At 49.4% G+C, this 25,908-nt stretch overlaps 1 protein-coding gene across 1 annotated transcript in view; it reads left to right on the top strand.

Moving 5' to 3' along the window:
- Nucleotides 1–25,908, top strand: part of Cep89 (centrosomal protein 89) — a 43,982-nt gene extending 18,074 nt beyond the window's left edge. The window contains exons 10-19 of the mRNA XM_051162189.1: nucleotides 1,959–2,009; nucleotides 2,517–2,600; nucleotides 4,723–4,826; nucleotides 7,285–7,400; nucleotides 11,237–11,417; nucleotides 13,014–13,181; nucleotides 14,789–14,930; nucleotides 18,321–18,410; nucleotides 21,566–21,735; nucleotides 25,564–25,908. Coding sequence (XP_051018146.1) covers nucleotides 1,959–2,009; nucleotides 2,517–2,600; nucleotides 4,723–4,826; nucleotides 7,285–7,400; nucleotides 11,237–11,417; nucleotides 13,014–13,181; nucleotides 14,789–14,930; nucleotides 18,321–18,410; nucleotides 21,566–21,735; nucleotides 25,564–25,789 — 1,332 coding nt within the window. The 3' untranslated portion in view covers nucleotides 25,790–25,908. The remainder of the gene's footprint in view (nucleotides 1–1,958; nucleotides 2,010–2,516; nucleotides 2,601–4,722; nucleotides 4,827–7,284; nucleotides 7,401–11,236; nucleotides 11,418–13,013; nucleotides 13,182–14,788; nucleotides 14,931–18,320; nucleotides 18,411–21,565; nucleotides 21,736–25,563) is intronic.

Below are 25,908 nucleotides of genomic sequence, written 5' to 3'. Positions count from 1 at the left end.
CTTGAGGCCAGCCTGGGCTACATACTGAGTTCAAGGATTGTCTGAGCTATATGTGAGACCTTGGCTTTAAGAAAAAGCAAGCGGCTGGAGATGGCTCAGCAGTTAACAATACTCACTGGTATTGCAAGTTCAGTCCCCGACAGCGTGTCAGAGAGCTCACAACTACCTGTAACTCCTGCTCTGGATCTCTGACACCCTCTTTGGGCCTCTTGACAGCACAGTACTCATGTGCACATACACACCAGCACACATAATTTAAAATAAAAGTAAGTCTTTAAAGAAAATCATGTTTAGGCCAGGCGATGGTGGCGCACGCCTTTAATCCCAGCATTTGGGAGGCACAGGCAGGCGGATCACTGTGAGTTCGAGGCCAGCCTGGTCTACAGAGTGATTCCAGGACAGCCAAGGCTACACAGAGAAACCCTGTCAAGAAAAGAAAAGAAAAGAAAAAAGACATGTTTGTTTCAAGACAGGGTTTCTCTGTGTAGCCCTGGTACCTAAAACTTGCTGTGTAGACCAGGCTGGTCTCAAACTCACAGAGATACACCTGCCTGTGCTTCTCCGAGTACTGGGATTAAAGGCATGTGCCACCATAGACAGCTGAAAACATTTACAAGAAAAGAAAAAAGGCATAATTAATTAGTCCATTAAAAAAATGTGAACTTCTCCTCTGATGGCTATGGCAGGATACATGACAGGAACAATTAAAGGTGAGATTGCTTTAGCTCAGGGCTCAGGGCTACAGCCCAGTGTGGCATGGCAGGCGTGCGGCCGAAGCCCAGCGTGACTTGTCACATCTCCGCAGATCAGGAAGCCTGGAGCCAGCCTGGTAGCTGGGCTAGCCTGCCATGCTCAAGGCCTGACCATGGCCCTGTGTCTCGCCGGCTGAGCCTCACCTCCTGTGTTCCACAGCCTGCGCACACTGCTCCACCACCTGGACCAACCGCTGAGGCAGGAGCTGTGCTAGCTTCCCAGACTCAACCGAGGCCGGAAACCCAAGCCCAGCATCGCCCCACTTCCTTCATCCTGTCCCCAGAGGAAGGCAGTGACGACCCTGTAACCACGGGGCAGTGTAGGCAGGTATAAAGGAAGAGATTAAAGGTTCGCATCGCTCAGCCCTGTTCTGCAGAGGTACCGCTAAGAGAAAGTCCTCGTAGTCACAGGGTTCAGGGCCATAGGCTGACTGAGTAAGCTAACAGAGGTGCCTGCCTCTGCCTCCTGAGCTCTGGATTAAAGGCATGGGACACCACAGCTGTCCTGACTTACGTTCTAATTCTAGGAATTTGTTTATTTTGAACAGTTCATAGAAATGCTATTATATATATATATATATATATATATATATATATATATATATATATTATATATGTGTGTGTTTATACATATTATATATTATATTATAAAATATATATCATATATATCTTATATTATGAGAGGCCTTTGTGACGGATTTCTTCATTTTTCCTGATAAAATCTTTTTTTTTTTTGGTGATGCTGGTAATTGAACTACATGATGGGCAGGTGCTCTACCAACTCCAATGACTTGTTTTTTCTAAGAAAGGGTCTCAGTGTGTTGCCCAAGCAGGGACTCACTGTGTAGCTCAGGCTGGCCTCAGCTTGCAGCAGGAGTCTCTTTTCTCAGCTTCCTCAGCGCTGGGATTGTAGGCACAAGCCGTCATAGCAGCTCCCAGTGTTTCTAATAACACAGTTAAGCTAGGGGAGTTCACTGGATCCGGAACACGTTGCCTAGGCCATGTCCTTCTGTAGGGCTGTGGGTGGGCAGGGCGGGCGGCCCAGGGACTCCTTGCACCCCGACTCCATACACTTTTCTTTTGACCGACACAAATGCCACCATGCTTTCTATGACATTTTCCCAGGCACTCTCCCAGACGTGATCTCCCTCTTACTGATTTTGGGGAGGGGGACCATGTCACCTTCAACGTGTGCTTTATTCTCAGGGTTCCTGTCTCGAAGGCCTCCCATCAAAGGGCCCCACACCCCCCTGGCTGGTAAGTCAAACTTATCTATTTATTTGTTTATTTATTTAGTCAGTTAGTTCATTAGTTTGTTAGTTTTTGTTTTTTGAAACAGGTTTCTGTGTGTAGCCCTGGCTGTCCTGGAACTCACTCTGTAGACCAGGCTGGCCTCGAACTCACAGCGATCCGCCTGCCTCTGCCTCCAAGTGCTGGGATTAAAGGCGTGTGCCACCACCGCCTGGCTGAGTGAAAGTGATTTAATCACAGGCCCATATTCTCTGGCTCTGTCAAACTACTAAGAACCATCCCAGAATAAGTTCATTTCCTTGCCCTTTTAGAAACAGATTAGCTGGGAAGTGTTGGCGCACGCCTTTAATTCCAGTACTTGGGAGGCAGAGGCAGGCAGGTCTCTGAGTTCGAGGCCAGCCTGGTCTACAGCTCAGGCTCCAGGACAGCCAGGGCTACACAGAGAAACCCTGTCTCCATAAAACAAGATTGCAGAACTGTGTTAATCACCCTTTGCTTCACTGCCCCGCTCAGGTGGATATAAAGTACCTCTCCCCACTGTTGCTGGCGTATGAAGACAGGATGAAAGAGAAGGACGAACTCGGTGCTGCCCTGGAGGTAGGCTGGCAGTGTCTCAAAGACGAGCTGTCCCAAGTCAGGCCACTCAGACTGCAGAAACAACCCAAAGGCACGTGTGCCTAACACGGCCGAAGGCAGGGAGAGCAGCGGGTGGAGCATCACCCCTGCCTCTGCAGCTGTGGACACCACCACCAAAACAGATGCTGGGCACACGGAGACCGCACCCAGGGTCTTTTAGGGAAACTTAACACTCCTGGATCCCAGGAAGCATTGACCTCAGAGGCGTATCATGATCTAGTTTTTGGCAGTATTAGAAACAAGGATTTGTCCATTTCTGTTTGTCGCCTGTTTCTTGAGAATGACAGCTGTTGCAACAGTAAATGGTCCGGACGTGGGCATCACCGACACCTGGGCTCTTCTATGCCTCACACACACTTAGCGGTCTTCACTGTGGGGCCAAGCAGGTCTCTGCACTGGCAGGATCCAGGGAGGGGTCCTGAGTGGGGCAGGTGTTTTAAAAGCCCAATGACCTTGTGTTCCGTCTTGCGTCCCCTTTCCTGCTCCTTCCCACGAGCTTTATGACATGCTATTGGACATTGGTTTTTAAGGGCTCACCGATCAAAAGCCAATAATAAAGTTTAAATTTGGGTAGCCTTGACTATCCTGGACTCACTTTGTAGACCAGGCTGGCCTTGAACTCACAGCGATTCCCCTGCCTCTGCCTCCCAAGTGCTGGGATTAAAGGCGTGCGCCACCATCTCCCGGCTAGATACTTTTTTTTTTCCCGAGATAGGGTTTCTCTGTGTAGCCTTGGCCATCCTGGACTCACTTTGTAGACGAGGCTGGCCTTGAACTCACAGCGATCCGTCTGCCTCTGCCTCCCGAGTGCTGGGATTAAAGGTGTGCGTCACCACGCCCAGCTAGATACTCTTTTTAAAGACCCAGCTAACAAATATTGCAGGCTTCGTGGGCTGTGCAGTTTCTGCTGCAGCATGGCAGCAGCCAAGGATGCCGTGCCAGTGATAGGTGGGCCTGTGTTCTAGTAAAACTCAATAAAACCCAACAGCTGCCCTGGCAGCTTTAGTCTCCCAAGACAGTTATAAATAAGCAAATAAATAGCCACATAGACTGCTGGCAGCAAGTGAATGTGTCCTGGCCAAACGTGAGGAGGGAGAGGTGCCGGCAGTACCGCTGTAAGAGATGCACAGCTGGAGGCATCATTCCTGCCTAGGATGCACAGAGCCCTGGGTTCACTCTAGCACCGCAAATCAGTCAGCAAGAGACTGCTTCAAAGCATTCCAGAAGAAAGGCCGCCACACCAAGTGCCAGCTGGGACACAGAGAGACCCAGGTCCGGAGGCCATATCTGCCCACGCTGCATATGGCTAGGTGCCTGGCTGACCAAGCCCCTGAGCTGGGGCCTCTGTGCTGTTGACAGGGCAAGGTTTCAGAAACCCCTGTACAAACACCCTTACCCACTCACACAAGATTCATCTAGGACCAAAGGACCGAAAATTCTTTTTATATAAAACTCCAAGGCAGGCAGTCGTGGCACACGCCTTTAATCCCAGCAACTCAGGAGGCAGGTGGATCTCTGTAAGTTCGAGGCCAGCCTAGTCTACAAAGTGAGTCCAGGGCAGCCAAGGGTACACAGAGAAAACCTTGTTTCGGAAAACCAAAATAAATAAATAAATTAATTAATTAAAAAAAATAAGGTTCCAGTTTACTTACAGAGCCAGTTCTAGGACAGCCGGGACTACACAGAGAAACCCTGTCTTGAAAAAAACCCAACCAAACAAACAAAAAACAAAAATCCCTTCAATTTGACCTCTAGAGTCTAAACCTTCCAGTCTCTGGTCTTCCGGTTTGTTTGTTTTTCTAATCCCATCCTTTAAATTTTTCAAGTCCTTGTCACTTATAGCAAAGTGACGTCAGGAAGTTCTTTGTCCCTGTGCTTAGTGACACTGCGGTGCCTTGGGTGTCCTCTCAGGGGACTGTGCTCCTGAGCACATGTCGGGGCTCTGGGACACAGAGCTTAAGCCTGGGGCTAGAGCGAGACTCAGCAGGTGGCTGTTCCATGTGACTTTTCCCAGCAGCAGCTTAGAGTCGCAGCTGGTACTGGTGTGCAGGTGCGCGTGACACTTTCCACGCTTTTATTTCAGGAGGAGATGAGAGCCTTCAGGGTGCGAGTCCAGGAAGTGGTGAAGGAGAACGAAGGCCTGCGCCAGGAGTTAGAGAAGAGTGGCCCCGTCACCCGCGAGGAATGGCAAGTGCTGTCTGCTGGCTTACAGCAGGAGGTGACATCACCTAATACTGTTGTTGTCTTTTAAATTGAGCGCTTTGCCCAAAGCCTGCACAGCTCAGTGCACCTCTGTGCGGTTAGAGCAGGCATCCGGGACAGACGCTCGGAGTGCCACAGTGAGGCTCACGCTTTCAGGATCCAGTTTGTGACACAACTGTCTGCCAGCTGAACCCGGATTAACCACGATGGAATTAGAACAAGAAAGGCCACGGGCTTTATAGCTCCTCAGTAATTCCTGTCCACTCTGCACACTTACAGTCAGGTTAATTTTAGTGTGTGATGTTTTTGTTTGCAAGGTTTTCAAATAAAAAAGCTTATAAATTTTTTTTAAAGGGAGACTTTCTAAGACATGAATAAGATACAACCTCAGTAAACTCTTCTAAATTGGACTTTAAAATATTTTTTTTTCTATTTTTGAAGTGGTGAGGATGGAACCTGGGGCCTGGGCTTGTGGTGGGCAAGCACCGTAGCCCTGAATCACGTCCCTAGCCCTGGCTTCTGAAGACAGGTCACACTGTGTAGCTCCAAGCTAGCCTTGAACTCTGCAGTCCTAGTGCTCGGCTTACAGGCATGCGCCACCACACCCAGCTCTAAATTAGTATTTTAATGATTTTTTTTTTTTTTTTTTTGGCCAAATGTGGTGGTCCAATCTTTAATCCCAGCACTCAGGCAGAGGCAGGAGGATTTCTGTGAGTTGGAGGCCAGCCTGGTCTACATAGTGAGACCCTGACTCAAACACAGGAGGGCGATGTAGGAGGATCTTGAGTTTCAGGGCAGCCTGAACTCCATAGTGGCACCTGGTCTCAAACTGAGAACAAAAGGCAATAAAGGGAGGAGGGAGCTGGGTAAAGGAGAGTAGGAAAGTCCTAGAACACAGAGAGAAAGAGAGAGACCTGCCAGAGGAGGTGGAGAGATGCGAAGATGAGTTAAGGAGGCCTGCTCACTGGCAGTTCATTTAGTTGCCTTCGCCTGGCTCTGCCCACTTCTGTCTCTTCATCCACCTGGTTTTCTGCCCTATGGTGAACTGTGGCAGGAAACATTTAATGGGGCAGCATCAAAGGTTCTTCAGCACATTACAGATGGAATTTTGAAGGTTGAACTGATAGATGATTTACAGTGCAGCACACAAATAGGGAGCTTCCTCATGGGGAAATTGAGGTTGGGGTACATTTGTATAGTGTTAAGACACTTTCAAAGCCATCTAGTAATTTTTTTAATAGCTTATTCTTAATATTTGTTTGTTTTGTTCACCTCCCTCCCATCTGGATCCACTCCCTTTCTGTCTCTCATTAAAAAAGAAAAGCTTCTAACAGATAACAAAACATTACTTAAAAAAAAAAAAAAAAATAGCCTCACTGGTAGTCCACTCTGGCCTGCAACAGTTCCTGCCTCAGTTTCCCAAATGCTGAGGTTTCAGGCTTGTAGCATTACATCTGGGTCTTTTTGTTGTTGTTATTGTTGTTGTTTAAAGATTTATTTACTTAAGTTTTTTTTTTTTTGTTTTTTGTGTTTTTAATGCACGTTGGTATTTTGTCTACCTAGCATGTGTCTGTATAGCACTTGAGAGCCTGGTGTCCTTGGATGCCAAAAGAGGGCTTAGGGTCCTCAGGAGCTGGAGTTACAGACAGTGGGAGCTGCCCTGTGGGTGCTGGTAATCGGACTCAGGCTCTCTAGAAGAGCAACCAGTGCTCCTGACCATGGAGGCATCTCTCCAGCCTTTTATTTTTATTTCTTGGGAGATGAAAGCATCACCGTGTTGTCTAGGCCTGCCCTCAGGTCCTGGATTCCTGCCTCAGCCTCAGGAATGCTGGGACTTGCAAGTGTGGCCACCATGAGCAGCTGCTACTGGTTATGAGTGAATGGTTTCAAAGTAAAATCGGACCTCCCAGCATCCAACAATGTCATGTGGATTTCAAAACAATTATGTGCGTCAGGGATTGGCTGCTTTGGCAGAGCAAACAAAACTGGCCATTTTGTGACTGTCTCCCTTGAGTATAGTGCACATGGCAGTTCTCTGTCCTCTGCCTGTTGTGTGTGCATGAACTGTCACCTTTGCAGTTGCTTATCATTGAGGCATGGTTGCTGTCCTTTCCCCTAGTCGCTGCATGCAGCAGCATTTGCCATGTCACTAACGTGGTGGACACTAAACCACGCCAGGGGTTGAGCCACAGTGTGGTATAGTTCTGTGATCGCTCAGACCCCAAGGACAGTGTTTAATCTCTCTCTTTTTAAAATTATTTATTTATTATGCATATAGTGTTCTGCCTGCATGTACACCTGCAGGCCAGAAGAGGACATCAGATCACATTATAGATGGTTGTGAGCTGGGAATTGAACTCAGGACCTCTGGAAGAGCAGCCAGTGTCCTTAACCTCTGAGCCACCTCTCCAGCCCAGTGTTTAATCTCTTGACTCCCTCGCAGGAGGCAGCTTCAGACGCAAGCGGAGCTGGTTCTTGAGGAGAACAAGTTGCTGATAGAGCAACTGGAGATCCAGCAGACAAAAGCCAGGGACGCCCATCAGGAGCGCGTCCAAGAAGGTGAGCGGCAGCGGTGACCCTCAGAACATAGGACGGGGCAGCACAGCTTCTCAGAATTCCTTGCATCTCACAGTTGGTCTGCAGTGAGCCATGGGTTCTCTGGCCCCTGAAGGCTCAGCTGAAAGGGCTCTAGGGTAGGGTAGCACCTGAGAAGTTGGGGAAGTGACAGAATGCAGCATCTGAAACGACCCGGACTGTTTTCCCAGATACTTATTGACTGGGAAAAAAAAAAGTAGAACTTTGCTCTCCCCTCCTTCCACACCCTCTCCCACCCCCCAGCATGCAAAGAAGCACTTTTACATTGAGTGACAGCTTATCCTAGTCAGTGCTCTGTTGCTGTGCAGAGACAGCCGCGCAGGCGGGGAGCTTGGTGGCTTGTACACGGTGCTGCAGAAGTAGGTGACAGCTTTATGGCCTGACTCACAGGCAGAGTCTGGGCCTGGCATGGACTTTTGAAACCTCAGAAGTGGCTCAGTGACACACCTGCTACAACAAGGCCCCACCTCCTGGTCCTTCTAATCCTTTCCAATATGTCTAGATTCTCTGGTAACTAAGCATTAAAATATATGAGCCTGGGGGGCCATTCGTATTCAAATCACCAGACATCCCTAATTCTAGGGTTTTGAGACAGGGTCTGCCGTGTAGACCAGGTTAGCCCAGAACTTGCCATGGAGCCCAGAGTGCCTTTGAAATCACAGTACCCACCCCACCCCTACCGCCACCCCCCATCTGTACATCTCTAATGTAAGGATAATAGCCCCACCACTCCTGGGGCTAAGGACATCATAGGTTAAATCTCTGTGGTTCTCCAGGACTTCCCATGAATGTCCCTTCTCCCAGTGTGTCCCTCCCTGTCCCTCCCTGTAGCCACCATAGGAGATGACAATGGTCTTCAAAGTGAGCCAAGTTGAGAGGTTTTTTTTTCCTCTTGCTTTAATTAGAACAAAATATGAGCCCCCAAATAGTGGCACCCCTTTACTCCTTGAAGACAGGCGGCACAGGACAGGGGTCTGAACAGGCTGTCTTGCCTGATTCCTGTGAGCCTCCCTGTTTCTCCTGCCCGCTCATGTAACAGCGCCCGCCTCTGCTGCAGCTGCAGGTGCCGAGCCTCCGTGCTGGGTACCTGATGACCAAGTGTTCAGAGAGTCCTAAGGGAGCTCCCTCACAGGCTGGCTCGGGGGCCTTTGGGGCTCACCGTGTTGTTTTCAGTTTCCCTGGGACTAGCCCCTCGCTCTGGTCAGCCCTGTGCTGTCATGGAGTGGAGGATTTCAAGCTGTACCCAGTGCCTTTCCCAGGGGCAGTGTTGTCCTGTGCCCAGAGACTGTCTCATTAGTGTGGTGTCTGTGATCATGCTAAAACTCTTTCAGTTCGAGACAAGTCATGCGTGATACATGCTTGCACACCTATGTATGATTTGTCACTGAGGCCTAGATCCGTGTCTCATTCAGTATTGCAGTGAGCTGTAGTAAAGTCTTCTAGTTACAAATCCCTTCGTAAAACACTGTGCTGGCCACACACAGCCTACACAGATGCTGCCACACGTGAAAGGTCAGCACTAGATGAAGTATAAAGCCCAATGTGATATGAGTTCTGTGTAAGTAGCTGTTAGGACATATTGTCTGGGGTAGCATGATAAGGAAGAGTCTGTACGTGTTTTGTTATAGATGCAGACTGTGTGTGTGTGTGTGTGTGTGTGTGTGTGTCCCAGAGGACAACTGTGGTGTGTGTGTGTGTGTGTGTGTGTGTGTGTGTGTGTGTGTGTGTGTGTGACCCAAAGGACAACCATGGTGTGTCTGTGTGTGTCAGAGAACAACCGTGTGTGTGTGTGTGTGTGTGTGTGTGTGTGTGTGTGTGACCCAGAGGACAACCTTGGCTGTCATTGCTCACGAATGGACCACCTTCTTTCTTTGATAGCGTCTTTCACTGTCTTGGAGCGTGTCAGATAGGCTAGGCTGCCTGGCTTTTGAGCCCTCAGAGATGCACCTGCCTTCAGTGCTGGGATGGCAGGTGTGCACTCCATTCCTGGCTTTTTTTCCCATGGGTTCTGGCCATAGAACTCCCGTCCTTATACATGTAAGGCCAGCACTTCACCACCTGAGTATGTCATCATCCCCAGCACTATATTGTCCATTCGCAGTTGACTGGCTCAGCTATGGGATCTGCCCACGTGGACAGCTGGTGGCTGACAGCTGTGGGGTCTGCCCACATGGACAGCTGGTGGCTGACAGCTGTCGGGTCTGCTCATGTGGACAGCTAGTGGCTGACAGCTGTGGGGTCTGCCCACGTGGACAGCTGGTGGCTCTTTCTGAACATTAATGTTAATGTTATAGTACGTGAAAGCTTAACACAGGGAAAATAATTTCTGTGCAGCCAGGTGTGGTGGCACAGGCTTTAGTCCTGGCACTCAGGAGGCAGAGGCAGGTGGAGCTTCATGAGTCTGAGGCCAGCCTCGTCTACAAAGTGAGTCCGAGCATCCAGGGCTGTTGTACAGAGAAACCCTATCTCAAAAAACAAAAACAAAAAAATAGTAATTTCTGCATATTAACTTAAAAGTCTCCAGCAAATTTTTAAAAATATTTTTTTCTTTTATTGTTTTTGTTTGTTTTGAAACAAGGTCTGTGTCGCTCAGGCTGGCCTCAGAGTCACCGTACAGCTAAGAATGAGCTTGAGTTGGGTTCGGGCGATCTACTCAAGAAAGACTCCAAGGCAGTATGCAAAAACAGAGTGTTTATATTCCAGCATGCTAGGATCACCTCTCTCCAGAGGGCGACCCCAAATGAGCACGCAGGCTCAGTTTATAGACAGTTGTGATGACAGAATTGAGTCAGGGTGTACAAGAGGATTTAGGACTGGCTGTTTGTTTGGTTATTGGGGACTTCCGAGTCGCTGAAATTTTGGCTCTTACTCAGGAGTTGGCTTTTAATTTGATTGGATGGATTGGTTCTTTACCAAGGCCATGAAGTAATAAAAACATGGTGGCTAGTCATTTTGTTCTATAAACTGATTAGCTGCCCGTGAGCTGCCGTGAGCTGTGCATAACTTGTGGTTTTTCAGGAATTGTTAGGACCCTGGCCTAGTTAGGCAGAGTGAAAACCTGAAGCCTGTTATGGAGTTGGACTAGTCAAGTAAACTGGAACTTTTGGGGGGGCCTGGGATCCTTACGGGAGGTCCCCTCAGAGGCCCTGATCCTCCTGCCCCTGCCTCCCAAGTGCTGGTGACAGACATGTCTTACCAAGTCTGCTTGTTTTGTTTGTTTTTGTATGTGGTGCTAGGGATGGTACCCAGGACTCCATGCATTCAAAACAAACACTTCATCAGCTGGACTGCATCCCTGGCCTTAAAAGGTCACTTTGTAAGCTGACTGAATTTTTTTGTTTTTTTTAGTAACATTCAGCCGTATGCAGGCTAGGTACACACCATTGTCATTGAGTGCTACATTCCTGCCTCCCTCCTGTCTTCCCCCACCCCACCCCCTCCCGAGACAGGGTCTCTCTGTGTAGCTCTGCCTGCCCTCAAACTTTCCTTGTAGATCAGGCTGGCTTCGAACTCAGAGATATGCCTGCCTCTGCCTCCCCGAGTGCTGGGATTACAGCCTGCTTCTCCTTTTTTTTTTTTTTTTTTTGTTGTTGTTGTTTTGTTTGAGACAGGGTTTCTCTGTGTAGCCTTGGCTGTCCTGGACTCGCTTTGTAGACCAGGCTGGCCTTGAACTCACAGTGACCTGCCTGCCTCTGCCTCCCAAGTGCTGTGATTAAAGGCGTGCGCCACCACGCCCAGCCTGCTAATACTCATATTTTAACCAGTCTTCTGTACCAAGTCTTTATGTTGTTTCCTTCCAGTTTCTAAGCTGACTAAACAGCTTATGCTCCTGGAGGCAAAGACTCAGGGCCAGGAAAAGCAGCTGATGGAAAGCAAGGAACAGCTGGAGAGCTTACAGGCCAGATGCCACGAACTCAAAGCACAGCTGGATAGCAAGATCGCTGTAGATGTCCATACATCGATTGTCAATGAACTAAAAAGGTGAGGGTGTCATGCTTACCCAAGGACGCTTGAGCCCTCTGTGTGCTACAGACAGAGTACAAAGAGGCTTCTCAACTTTTTTATTTTTGTTTTGATGCTGCTTTTTGGTTTTGGGTATCCACCAGGGCCTGGAAGCTAGTGCATCCATGGTGCACTGTACACAGGGAGTGCTGTACTCACACACAGAGTGCGCTGTACCCAAGCAGTACATTGGGTAAACTCTACCCATGGTGCACTGTACACAGGCGACACTGTATATAGGGTGCTCTCTACCACGGTGCATCATACACAGGGTGTACTGTACCCAGGGTTCAGTGTTCGGAGTCTTCACTGTACGCACGTGCACTGTACACGGGTGCACTGTACGCACGTGCACTGTACACGGGTGCACTGTACACGGGTGCACTGTACACGGGTGCACTGTACACAGGTGCACTGTACGCACGTGCACTGTACACGGGTGCACTGTACACGGGTGCACTGTACACGGGTGCACTGTACGCACGTGCACTGTACACGGGTGCACTGTACACGGGTGCACTGTACACGGGTGCACTGTACACCGGTGCACTGTACGCACGTGCACTGTACATGGGGTGCACTGTACACACGTGCACTGTACATGGGGTGCACTGTACACGGGTGCACTGTACACGGGTGCACTGTACGCACGTGCACTGTACACGGGTGCACTGTACACGGGTGCACTGTACACGGGTGCACTGTACACAGGTGCACTGTACGCACGTGCACTGTACACACGTGCACTGTACATGGGGTGCACTGTACTCATAGTGCATCGTACCCAGGGTGTACTGTATATAGGGTACACTCTACACAGGTGCACTGTATAGAGAGTACACTGTACACAGGGTACACTGTACCTATGGTGCACTATACCCAGGATGCATTGTATACACAGTGCACTGTACGTGGTGTGTACTGTACCTGGGGTGCACTATACATGGTGTGCACCGTACCTGGGGTGCACTGTACATGGTATGCACTGTACCTGGTGTGTACTGTACCTGAGGTGCACTGTACCCGAGGAGCACTGTACCTGGGGTGCACTGTACCTGGGGTGCACTGTACATGGCGAGCACTGTACCTGGGGTGCACTGTACATGGTGCGCACTGTACATGGTGTGCACTGTACCTGGGGTGCACTGTATATGGTGAGCACTGTACCTGGGGTGCACTGTATATGGTGAGCACTGTATACGGTGTGCACTGTACATGGTGTGCACTGTACATGGTGTGCACTGTACCTGGGGTGCACTGTACCTGGGGTGCACTGTACCTGGGGAGCACTGTACCTGGGGTGCACTGTACACAGTGCGCACTGTACCTGGGGTGCACTGTACATGGGGTGCACTGTACACAGTGCGCACTGTACCTGGGGTGCACTGTACATGGGGTGCACTGTACGTGTTGTACACTGTACATGGGGTGCACTGTACGTGTTGTACACTGTACATGGTGTGCACTGTACCTGGGGTGCACTGTACGTGGTGTGTACTGTACCTGGGGTGCACTGTACCCACATGCACTGCACTTGTGTCCCTGTACATGTGTGTGCCATGTCTTGTCCTTTAGCCAGCTGCAGAGGGAAGAAGAGAAGGACAGCGCTGAGATGCAGGAGCTGATGGGGAAGCTGACGGCGCTGCAGGTGCAGAGGGAGAGCCTACTTCTGGAGAAGAGCAGCTGGACCGCCAGCAGCAGAGCGCTGGAGGCTGAGCTGCAGCGCACGCGCGCAGCCAACAGGTACCTTGGTGTGCACGTGCGTGAGCAGCGTTTTATCTCTTTTGCATCTTCATTTTATTTCCTTTATCTTTCTTTCTTTGATAGTGGCAATAAAATGGAAAATAATAACCAAAGGGACAGACACCAGAGTGTAAGTGTAAGAGAAGCTTCTTAAGTCTGTGTGCAGATATTGATAACACATGGCAGGCCTGGGCTCTGGATGGTCTCCTCGCCTCCTCCTCAGAGCCTGCTTCGCCATTACCGCATCCCAGTTTCCATCCTTCCTTTCTTTTTTGTTGTTGTTTTTAATACATATACATTTATTTATTTATTTATTTTGGAATATCTTTTATTCTTTGACTATGTCTCACATGTATGTATACACTGACTCTTTTTGTTTCTTTGCTTGTTTGTTTTTCGACACAGTGTTTCTCTGTATATCCTTGGCCGTCCTGGAACTCTCTCTGTAGACCAGGCTGGCCTCGAACTCACAGAGATCTACCTGCCTCTGCCTCCCAGGTGCTGGGATTAAAAGTGTGCACCACCACGCCCAGCTATACACTGACTCTTGATCATCACCCCCAAACTCCTCCCTTCCTTACACGCACGCACGCACGCACACACGCACACACACTGGCACATACTTTTGCACCTTCGTGCCTGGATCCCATTTTCAAACATGTCTTTTAGAACATGAGTCAAAAAGTTAGGAGAATAATATTTAATTAGCTGATTCATTGCTAGGCATTTTGAGTCCTGGTTTGTTTGACTGTTTGTTTGTTTGTTTATGACCAGGCCCACATTGTAGGCCCAGCTGGCCTGGAACTCTACCCACTGTATCCGTGGTGTGTTGTACCCAGGTTGCACTGTACCCAGGGTGCGCTGTACCCAGGGTGCGCTGTACCCAGGGTGCACTGTACCCACAGTCTTCCTGGATCCACCTCCTAAGTGTGGGAATAGCATGCACCAGCACCATTGGCTTTTGAGTCCTGTTAGCTGAATTTGAACTCAGTCATCAACCTGGCTTCAAGTTAGATTTATTTAGTACTTCTTGAAACTCAAAAGTAGATGTGTGTCGCTGAACAGTAGCATTTAATTATTTCTGTGGTGTTAGGGGTTGGGACCCGAGGCCTTGTGCATTTGAGACACGTACTCTATCACCAAGCCACACCCCGGGCCTGAGTGTAATATTTATGTATTGCCTACCTAGTAGCCAAGCATGGTGGCACACACCTTTAATTCCAGCGGGGGATCTCTGTGAATTTGAGGCCAGCCTGGTCTACATAGTGAGTTCTAGGACAGCCAGGGCTATGTAGTGAGACCATCTCCAAAAAGGGCAGGGATGGGGTGGGGTAGGTGGAGACAAGACTCCTAGAGTTAGAGATTGCCTACAGATGTAGTAGCTGTGTGTGTGTGTGTGTGTGTGTGTGTGTGTGTGTGTGTGTGTGTGTGTGTAAGTATATATAAGTGTCTGTGTATGTAGGGGTGTGTGTGTGTGTAGGTATATATGTGTGTGTGTGTATATGTAGGTATATATGTGTGTGTGTGTAGGGGGTATGTGTGTGTGTTTTGTATGCAGGTACACGAACTTTCAAGTTCTATTTTTCCACCATTTTGGGCCTCTGCAGGCGATACCAAAAGAAAATTGATGTCCTCAGAAAGCAAGTAGAAAAAGCCATGGGGAAGGAGATGTCTGCCCACCAGTACCTGGCAAATCTGGTAGGCTTGGCCGAGAACGTCACCAAGGAACGAGACAATCTTAAGTATTTGGTGAGTTTCCTCAAAGTTATATAAACTTAAGCTTCATATGCAAATGTGACTTTAAGACTATTTTTTAAGCAAATCTATTTTTAAAAACCTTCACATTTTAATATTTCAACCATACTTCCAAATTCTCCAAGATTTTATCTCTTGATGGGTGAGAATTTTTTATTTGTTTGTTTGTTTGTCGTTGGTTTGTTTGTTTTTTTGAGATAGGCTTTCTCTGTGTAACAGCCCTGGCTGTTCTAGAACTTGTTCTGTAGACCAGGCTGGCCTCGAACTCAGCGATCTACTTGCCTCTGCCTCCCGAGTGCTGGGGTAAAAGGCGTGAGTCACCACCGCCTGGCTTCTTTTTTCTTTCTTTCTTATTTTGTGACAAGGTAAATGCTGCATAGCCTAGGCTGACCTCAAACTTACGATCCTCCTGCCATAGCCTCCCAGGTACTGGGATTGTAGCTCAACCGAAATATGTTTTAAAGAAAATCAGCCAGAAGTTCTAAACAACAGCCAGTGTTACTTTAGAAGGTGAACTATGGGACCAGGTGTGGTGACACCTGTGTCCATCACACTGCAGCAGGGGACATCTGTCCATCTCCTTCAGTCCGTGCCTGAATAGCTCCCGAGAACGCCAGGCAGGGTCGTCAGTGCACGCCCCATGCATGCAGGGCCCTGGGTTTGGTTCGCAGCACTGAGGGAGGGCGAATGAGCAAGACTCCTGGAATCACATATAGCAGGGAAGGGCATTAAGTCAATTATCGGTGTCCTAGATGCTGGAGCCGCACACAGCCAGCACGAACCTGGCACGCGTCTAGCCATTTCCACACCGATTCAAAAGATGTCTGCAGCAGATTGTGGTGGAAGAAGACAGCTTCTCTGTGTCAAGCCATGTGCATTGAGAAAGGTCTCGTAGATCCCCCCCAGCTCTGACAGTGAGTTGCCTCCCAGGGGCGGGCTACAGGTGACGTTTTCTATAAGCCCTCTTACTTATTTAAATTTTCTTTTCCATGTGTTTTGGACACATAACACTTCCCTACGTATAAGCATGCACAGGTCTTCAACCTTGCAGTTGCTGGCCTCTCAACACTGGAAGGCAGGGGTTAGCGAGTGTCCTGAGAGACATGAGGGGCCATCATTAGTCAGGGATGAGGGCTGGAGGCTTGTTGGCAAGAGCTAGGCTAGGCAGCTCCTCCCTAGGGCAGTGGGCAGAGGTTCTAGCCCTTGCTTATAGAAGACTTGAGGGGGGTGTTGCTTATTATTAATAAAAGAAATGTTAATTGCATGTGTCTTGATATTGTGTGTACTTAGCCTTACAAGGTTTTTTTCACAATGTAGCAGTAGCTGGCAGGGCTCCCATAAGCCTCATTGTACAGCACCGGCCATTTAAAAGATGTAGTTGTCATCATTGTGCAGGTGTGAGTGGGTGTCCATGGATGTCACTGCACACGAGAGGCCGCCAACAACCTTCCCTGTTCCACTGGGTACCCACTGAGCCATCTCAATGGGCCCCATTACTGGCAATTTCCACGTCCTCCCCGACTGTGACCCAGCATGGTAGAACCTGGAAGCAACTCAGATCTTCCGACTCAGGCTTCTCCTGTCCCAGCTGCAGAGCTGAACGTGCCCCACCAAGTGCCCACTGGGATGTTGAGAGGCCAAGCAAAAGCCAAGCAAAACCACTCATTGGCCATACCTTGCCAGCACCTGCCCGCCACACAGTGTCACGGCAAACGTAAAGCCCTGCTATCTCCAGGGCAGGACACGTGGGGATCCCTGCACCTGAGATACGGCTCTCAATCCCACTTAGAGTGTGGCAGTCCCTTGTGGTGCAGGGGAGATACTTCCAGACTTCAGATGGCCCGTCAGGCCCACACCTCAGCTTTGTGGAGCAGGCGTGGAAATACAGTGCAAGCCACGTACCCTGTGTGTATACCTTTAAAAGTTGTAGGTTTAGCCAGCCTTATCTTTGTACTGCCTAAAAGCCAGGCCACTGTGTCAGCACTAGCTGTGGGGAGCGCTGCTGGCCTGCATCTGGCCCCGCTCGCCAGCAGGACCTCTGATATACCAAGACTCTGTGGCCACACGGACAAGGAAGGGTGTGTGGGAGCTGTGGGGCACTGAGGGCCTTGTATCTCCCACCCAGGTGATGCTGGCTTCCCTGCTGGTCACATCCCTGCTGGTCACCTGGCTGTCATGACCCTCCTGCCCCTTGCAGTCTTTAAGAAAGGCCTTCACTCTGCTCTGGGCAGTGAGTCCTGGTGGCCAGTGGCCACATGGAACCTAGCAGTCCCCCACTTGGATTCATTTATATCATTCACACCTTTCTGAGGGAGACAGAGTGGTCTGAGGAGCGGACATTGTAGTTGCCATCTGGGTGCTTCTCCCCGTGGCTTGGGCAGGCTATTGAACTTGATCCTTCCTTTCTAGAAAATGCGTCTGCCGCCACTAGACTGCCGGCGGGCGGGAGGGAGGTGTGCCACACCTTTCTCTTTAATTGTAGCAGCTGAGCCTTTAATGGCGCATGGGAGCTTGTGTCCCACCTGGGTACTACTCCCGACTGCTTGGCTTTAGATGAAGGCTTTAGATGACGTCCCTCTTGGGTACACTGCCTGCCACGTTGGTCTGAGAAGAGCACCGTGTGTTTATATCATCCCCTTTTATCTTGTGATCAAAGTAGCCAAGTTGCACGCTTGCTGGTATCACAGCACTTACGCCTTGAATCCCGTTAAGGAACCGTGACCAAAGCTACCTGTGGAAGGAAGAGTCCATATGCAAGCATGGCAGTAGACAGGGAGTGGGGACCACACCCAGTGACACACTTCCTGCAGCGAGGCTCCACCTCCTGAAGGTTCCAGTATCTCCCCAAAGCACCAGCAGCCAGGCTGCAAGTTCACATACAGCAGCCTGCCGGGGATGTTTCCTACTCAAGCTCCTCCAGGGTGGTGTGTCCACTAGGCGAGAGCAGTGTCCCCACGCTCCTAACAGCCTGGCCTCTGGGGCCCAGAGCCTCCTTTCCTACCCAGGAGGATGCTCAGTGCGGGCTCCTTAGCCCTTGTCCAAGCTCTGCCCACGGCCCCCCAGTGAGCGAGGGGTCCCACAGTGGGCAGGTGGAATTGTCTGTAAACATTGTATGAGTGTGTTTGTATCTGTGCGTGTGAATGTGTGTGTTTTATTTAAGAGTGTGTCTCTGTGTGTATAAGTGTGTCTGCGTGTATGAGTGCGTCTGTGTGTGTATGAGTGTGTGTCTCTGTGTATGAGTGTGTGTGCATGTGTGTGAATAGGGTGTGAACCTGGGGCCTCACAAATGCCAGGCAAAGTGCTGTGCCGTCATGCTGCCGTCAGAGCAAGCCATAGGCCTTCCGGTGTGAGCTAAGGTACACTTGTGTTTCTCCCTCTCCTCAGGCTCAGTGTTTAGAGAGCGAGAAGCACGGCGTCCTCAACAAGATCCTGAAAGGCAACATCCGCCTGGGAAAGCTGGAGGAAAAGGTGAAGGTGAGGAGGCCAGTGCAGGGCCCCAGTGCCGGGACCCCCAAAAGGACAGTCTGTGTGAGGGTGGGGGTACAGGCTGCCAGTGCAGGGCCCCAGGCAAGGGAGCCCCAAAAGGACAGTCTGTGAGGGTGGGGGTACCGCCTGCCAGTGCAGGGCCCCGGTCCCAGGCAAGGGAGCCCCAAAAGGGCAGTCTGTGTGAGGGTGGGGGTACGGGCTGCCAGTGCAGGGCCCTGGTCCCAGGGAAGGAAACTTCAAAAGGACAGTCTGTGTGGCATGTCTGTGTTTCACACAAGAAGACAAGCCGTGCTGGCTTTGCCAGCACACAGCACCTCGAACTTTCTTAAATAACCTGGGATTTGCTGTGCAGTGAAACACCACACAATTAACTGTTATTTTAAAAAAATACAGGGTACTCTGCAGGCTCTGTGCTTAAGTGATAGCACTTTTTTAAATCCAGGAAAAAAAATTTAGAAAAGCAAAAGCTGTACACAAAGCTGGGTGTGGTGTTACATGCCTTTAATCCCAGTACTTGGGAGGCAGAGGCAGGTGGATCTCTGTGAGTTCGAGGCCAGCCTGGTCTACAAAGTGAGTCTAGGACAGCCAAGGCTACACAGATCCTGTCTCGAAAAACAAAAAGCAACAAAAAAGACCTGTATACAGTTTTTTTTAAGGCATCATGTTTATTTATTCATTTACTTTATGTATGAGTGTTCTGTCGGCATGTGTGCCTGCCTGTACACCAGAAGAGGGCACCAGATCTCATTATAGATGGTTGTGAGCCACCATGTAGTTGCTGGGAATTGAACCCAGGACCTCTGGAAGAACAGCCAGAGCTCTTAGCCTCTGAGCCATCTCTCCAGTCCATCTTCTTTATTCACCTAAGTGTATGTATGTGCACCGTGTGCAAGCTGGTTCTGCACCAGTCAGAAAACAGCAGATCCCCTAGCACCCTGGAGTCACATGTGTTTCTGAGCCACATGGGCTCTAGGTGCCAAACCCAGGTCCTCAGGGGGAGCAGCCTGCACATTTAAGTACTGAGCCATCTCTCTAGCCTCCTAAGTGTATTTTTATCATTTTCACTTTGTGGTGGTTTTCTGAGACAGGGTTTCTCTGTGTAGCCCTGGCTTTTCTGGACTCGCTCTATAATCCAGGCTGGCCTCAAACTCACAGAATCTGCCTGCCTCTGCTTCTCGAGTGCTGGCATTAAAGGTGTGCATTACTCCCACCCTGCCATTTTTTTTTTTTTTTAATGTGTTTGAGTATCTTGTCTGCATATATGCCTATCATGTGGGATTCTGATCTTCTGGAGCAGGATTTAAGGATGGTTGCGAGCCATCCTGTAGGTACTAAGAACTGAACTTGGGGCCTCTGAAAGAGCAGCAAGTGCTCTTAGCTGCTGAGCTACCCTCCAGCCCCAATATTTAATGTTTTTTTTTTTTTCTTGAGATAGGGTTTCTCTGTGTAGCCTTGGCTGTCCTGGACTCACTTTGTAGACCAAGCTGGCCTTGAACTCACAGCGATCCACCTGCCTCCGCCTCCTAAGTGCTAGGATTGGGGTTAAAAGCATGTGTTGGCTCTGTTTCTTTACAATAAAACTTTATTATACAACCCAACTAGCTTATACAAGAAGGAAAAAGTTTAAAGGGACAAAAGAGTGAACCTTTCGGTAGCCGTTCCACGGGACAGGTCCTTAGGTGTCTCTCTGGCCCACGTGCTAGTCCAGCTGGTCTGCTGCTCTCCCCGAGCCCAGCTGACTTTGTTGTTCTCTCTTCCCCAACTCCCTGAGTCATGTGGGAAGGACTGTCTCCTTCTCCCGGTGAGGGTCAATTAGAAAGACAATAGTCCAGGTGGGGTTCCCAGGTCTGCTTCCTGAATTCCAGACCCAGGATGGCTCCACTCCGTCTGTCAGAAGGTATTCATGGGGTGCCCCAAGAGTAAAGCCCGCCAAGACTGCTCCCACCTGTGACAAGGCTTATTCTTTCCCACAGGCATGTGCCACCATGTCCGGCCCAAGATTTAGTTTTTAAACTTTGTTGTATTTAGTGTCTGTGTCCCAGCCCTTACTGATGTCTTACATGAGACAGCGTTGATAAGATAAACCATGTTGACATTCTTGCTTAAGTTGCCAGCCATGAAAGGGTGTCCATGAAGAACGCGCAGCGCTGGGCGTGTGGCTTCTGGGCAGGGCTTGCCTAGCGTGTCTGAGGCCGTGCGTGTGAACCTCTACTCTGTAGAAAGCTGACTTTGAGGGTGCATACCTGTAATCCCAACCCAGGAGGTAGAGACAGAGGAATCCTGAGTTGAGCATCACCTTCAGCTACATACATGGTTTGAAGCCAGCCTGAGCTACATAAGGCCATGCCTCAAAAGCAAAGCAAACAAGCAAAAAAAGGCAGAGGTAGATTAATTTACGAAACATCCGGTTGGTTTTGGGATGCAGATGTTTTATGCTTAATTTTTTTTTAATTTTTAAAAAAAAATTTATTTTTAGCATTTCCTTTTCAAGTTTTATTTTGCCTTTAATTGTGTAAATGTAGGTCTGTATATGGGAATGTGCACGTGAGTGCAAGTGCCCTTAGAAACCAGAAGAGGGGGCCGGGCGTGGTGGCGCACGCCTTTAATTCCAGCACTTGGGAGGCAGAGGCAAGTGGATTGCTGTGAGTTCGAGGCCAGCCTGGTCTACAAAGAGAGTCCAGAATAATCAAGGCTACACAGAGAAACCCTGTCTTGAAACCCCCCCCCCCAAAAAAAAACCCACGAGAGAGAGAGAGAGAGAGAGAGAGAGAGAGAGAGAGAGAGAGAGAGAGACAAAAGAAAAAAAGAAATTGAGAGCTGCCCACATGGGTGCTGGGAACTGAACTTGGGTCCTCGGTAAGTATGTGCTCCGAACCACCAAGCCAGGGTGTTTTATGCCTGAAATTCTTTTGTATCACTTCTTTATTTTGTTTTCTTGAGTCATAGTCTCACTGCACAGCCCAGGCAGCATCAAACTCACTTTTGCCTCTGCCTCCTGAGTGTTGGCGTTACAAGCGCACATCACCTCGCCATGTCATGCATGGAGATCAAATCCAGGGCTCTGTGTGTGTGTGTGTGCCTGGCAAGCACTCCACCCCAAGGATCCAGACTTGCCCCCTTCCTCACTGAGTTGCTCCCCGCAGGGGTACAAGAAGCAGGCGGCACTAAAGCTGGGGGATGTCCATCACCGCCTGAGGGAGCAGCAGGAAGACTTTGCTGGCCGAGCAGCTCAGTACCAGAAGGAGATGAGGCACCTGCACCGGATGCTGCAGGAAAAGCAGGAGGTCCTGGACGAGGCCCTGCAGCAGAGAAGGTAGCTGCGCGCGCACATCACGTGTCACGTGTCACACAGGAGCGGCACCCAGCAGCGCTGCCTTCTCTGTCCCTCCACACCTGTGCCTTTGAGGCATGGTCTCTCTCTCTCTCATCCTGGGCCTGCTTTTTCTCAGCTAGACTGGAAGCCAGCCACCCTCACGATCCCCCATCTTTTGCCACCCTAGGGGTTAGAGTTGTGTGTTTGTTTTGGTGTCTGGCTTCTTTCTTGGGGCTGGGATTCAAACTCCAGGCCTTGCGTGCGTGCCTGCGACCTCCCGTTGTTTCCCAGTATTCCTGCGGAACTCAGCAAGAGCCGCTGGCCGCTCCCTGATCTGAGTCCCTTTGGCACTTGGGTTCCATCTGTTTGCTTTCCTGATCAACATTCTTAGGGCTCGGTTGGTTGGTCAGTTGGTTGGTAGTTTTGTGCTCAGTGTTTCCACTTAATCCTCTTTTCGCCTGTGCTCCGTGTTGGGCTTTCCCAGCCCTGAGCCTCATTGGCAGCTGTTGTGTTTGAGCCTTTGGTAAATCTGTCTTCTCATTTTTTCAAGTAAGTTCTTGGTATTTGCAAATGTATTGAATGAAAAAAAAAAAAAAAGAATTAAAAAGGAAGGACACAACTGCTCCTGGGTATGGTGGAGGAGAAAGTTTATTGTAGATAAAAGAGATAGCATAGCCAGAGGCAGACACTTCTGGGACTGTTCAGAGTAGACATGACCCTGAGCCGTGTCAGGAGAGGGGAAGGGGAAGGGGACGAGACCAAGGTCTAGCAAAGAGGAATGGGTAGCAAAGATGGCTGGATTATATAGGGAAGAGCCTCTGGGAGAAGGGCAGGCCAGGCCCTCTGCTGGAGAAGTTGCGCGGGGTGGGGGGTGGGGATGGGGGGGGCAGAGAGGGGAGGTAGGGGGTGGTAGGGGGGCATGCCAGCCATAGCCTGTAACAGGTAGAGACAGGGATGCTGGGAGAACCTGGTGGCCAGTTCTGTTTTGTTGTATTAAATAGGAACCAGAGCCATTTGTCTCAAGGTTTGAGACTTAACATTTGTGGATACAGGTTTTAATTTTCTTAATATTCAGTTCATAGTTTTATGTTCTATGTATGATAGTTAAGTTTTAAAATATGCATAAATTTTCTTTTTAATTTCCTTTTTGTTTTTGTTTGTTTGCATGTTTGTTTGGTTTGGTTTTGGTTTTTCGAGACAGGGTTTCTCTGTGTAGCCTTGGCTGTCCTAGATTCACTTTGTAGACCAGGCTGGCCTTGAACTCACAGCGATCTGCCTGCCTCTGCCTCCCGAGTGCTGGGATTAAAGGCATGCATCACTACAACCTGCTGGTTTTTGTTTTTTATTGACATAATTTGTTCTGTGTGGTCCAAGGAATGATCTGCCACAGCCATACTTTCAGCTTTGAATGAATGAATTTATTAAGCATATAGCAAGCTAAAGTAAAAGAGTTAATAGCCAGAGGTAGGTAGGTAAAATGACAGACAGACAGACATCAAATGGGGTGCTCCAAATATGCCATAGAAATTGAGTAAGGCGGTCAGCTGGAGTCCTGGGCAGAGCAGAGTCCCCTCCAGTGAGGCTTCCAAGTAAAAGAGAAACAGCAACATTGTTGTTTTAAAGAAAGAAAATCACAATTGTTCGATTTTACCAATAAAGACTCAGAAACCAGATATTGGGGTAAGAACCTGCTAGCTCACAGAGGCAGAGAAAGCACTCAGATGACCTTCCTACTCAGCTCACGTCACAGAGGGAAAAGGCCAAAAGCCCCTTCTCCACCTTGCCTTAAACGCCCTTCTCTCAATGTCCATCCTGTGTGCTTAATCCCTGTCCGCTGGTTTCTTGCTCTGCCTCCTGATTTAGGATTTAATTCTGCTTACAGAAAGCTCTCGGATTAAAGGTGTGTGCTAGGCCTGAGCCACACCATAAAAACCTCTTTATGATAAACAGAAAGTTCTGGGTTTAAAAATGTGCACTAGGCCTGAGCCACAGCGTAAAAACCTCTTTATAGCCAGACAGTGGTGGTGCACAACCTTAATCCCAGCACTTGGGAGGCAGAGGCAGGTAGATCGCTGTGAGTTCGAGGCCAGCCTGGTCTACAAAGGGAGTCCAGGACAGCCAAGGCTACACAGAGAAACTCTATCTCAAAAAAACAAAAACCCAAAACAAAACCTCTTTATAATAAACAGAAAGCTCTTGGATTAAAGGTGTGTATTAGGGCTGAGCCACACTAAACCAGAAACAGATTTTTACAGTTCATAATCTTGGGGTTCACAAGGGGATCAAATATCCTGCAACCAACAATAGACATGATGTCATCAGGTTTGCATGTTCACAGCATCCAGCAGACCAGCTGGGGAAGTTAAGGCCGCTGGCTGGAGTTCATGACCTTTCTTTTTTTTTTTTTTTAAATATCTTATTGATTTATTCATATTACATCTCAATTGTTATCCCATCCCTTGTATCCTCCCATTCCTCCCTCCCTCCCATTTTTCCCCTTACTCCTCTCCCCTGTGACTGTGACTGAGGGGGATCTGCTCCCCCTGTATATGCTCATAGGGTATCAAGTCTCTTCTTGGTATCATGACTTTTCTTTCCATGGCTTCTCTTTCCCATGGCGAACACTTGTGTATCATGGGGTGGGCGTTGTCACGTCTGTTAGAAATGGCTCCCTTTCCAGCTGTTCTCCTGGACACTGTGTTTTCACCTTTGGGTTCCTCTCTCCTAACCACGTAGTTACAGGCCAGCCCTGAGCAGACAGAGGGACACCTCGGCACTAATGTGCTTGGGTCTGAAATGGGAGCCACTTTCCTGTGACGTCAGAGTGTAGTGTACATCAGCTAACTTTACAATTGGTGGGTGCAGCGTGATGTGTGACGAGAGTACACATGTGTGAGTCCACACCTGTCACCTCACCTGCTGTGGGAATCCCCTATACCTGTGAGATGTCACCGGTGGACCAGGACAGCTTCTGCAAGGCCTTGGTCCTTGACGCAGTTCATAGTTTCATTTATATTCTAAGTACGAGGGGGAATGGGCAAGCAGGGCTTTACAGAAGCAGAGGGCTGTCAGCAGGTTGCTAAGGGCAACGGCTCATTGTTTCAGCTGTGTCTGAGGTCCTTCCGCTCCAGGTGGCAATAGGCAGTACAGGTGGTGCCTAAGGAAACGCCCAGGCTCTCAGACCTCAAGCATCTGGCACTGGAGGGCTCACTGCTCCAGACAGGACTCAGACGGGCCACTGACATTTAAGAAGTGTACACGTGCATCTTTATACATCTGTGCTGGCACATGTGCACACATGTGCATGGACACCAGAAGTTGGCATCAGGGTCTCCCCACTCACTCTCCCCTGTTTTTTGACACAGGGTCTCACTAGACTAGTGGACCAGTCAGCCCCAAGGATGCAAATGAAGGTCCTTGAGTAACTGGGCCATCTCCCGCCCTGGACTGTTTCAGCTGCTCTGTTTTTGTTGTTTTAAGATTTATTCTATAAGGCCGGGCATGGTGGCGCACACCTTTAATCACAGCACTCGGGAGGCAGAGGCAGGTGGATTGCTCTGAGTTCGAGGCCAGCCTGGTCTACAAAGCAAGTCCAGGACAGCCAGGGCTACACAGAGAAACCCTGTCTCGAAAAACAAAACAAACAAACAATATATATATATATTATATATACACAAGATTTATTATATATGTACATATATATGTATATATATGTTCTGCATGTGCATCTACCTCTTTGGAAGAGCAGCCAGTGCTCTTACCCTCTGAGCCGTCTCCAGCCCCAGCTGCTCTGTTTCCATGCCCCCTCCACCTTTCTCTTTCCCCCAGAGAAATGGAAGGTGAGCTTGAGATGGTTCTGGAATCCACTGCCCAGGAGAACAAGAGGATGCGAGCTCTTCTGCAGGCCACCCTCGAAAGGAGAGGCACACAGCACACGGGAGCCCGCGAGGACGCCTCTCAGGGAGACCTGCCAGTTGGCTATGATTTCAGCTATGGTGACATGCAGCTTCCGGCTACCGCTGCCCGCCAGAGGCTTGGGGAGTCTGTGGCGTAGACCTCCTGTCTGAGGTGTCCACGTCCCCCAAGCTGGTAGGTGGCTTCTCTCCCGGGATGGCTAGTGTGACAAGGAAGCCCGTGGAAGCAAGAAAGAAATAAATCAGCCAGGGCATCGAA

Source organism: Acomys russatus, chromosome 19 (genome assembly GCF_903995435.1).
Source record: "Acomys russatus chromosome 19, mAcoRus1.1, whole genome shotgun sequence".
In the NCBI taxonomy this organism is placed as follows: Eukaryota; Metazoa; Chordata; class Mammalia; order Rodentia; family Muridae; genus Acomys; species Acomys russatus.
This window is presented reverse-complemented; position numbering and strand designations above follow the sequence as displayed.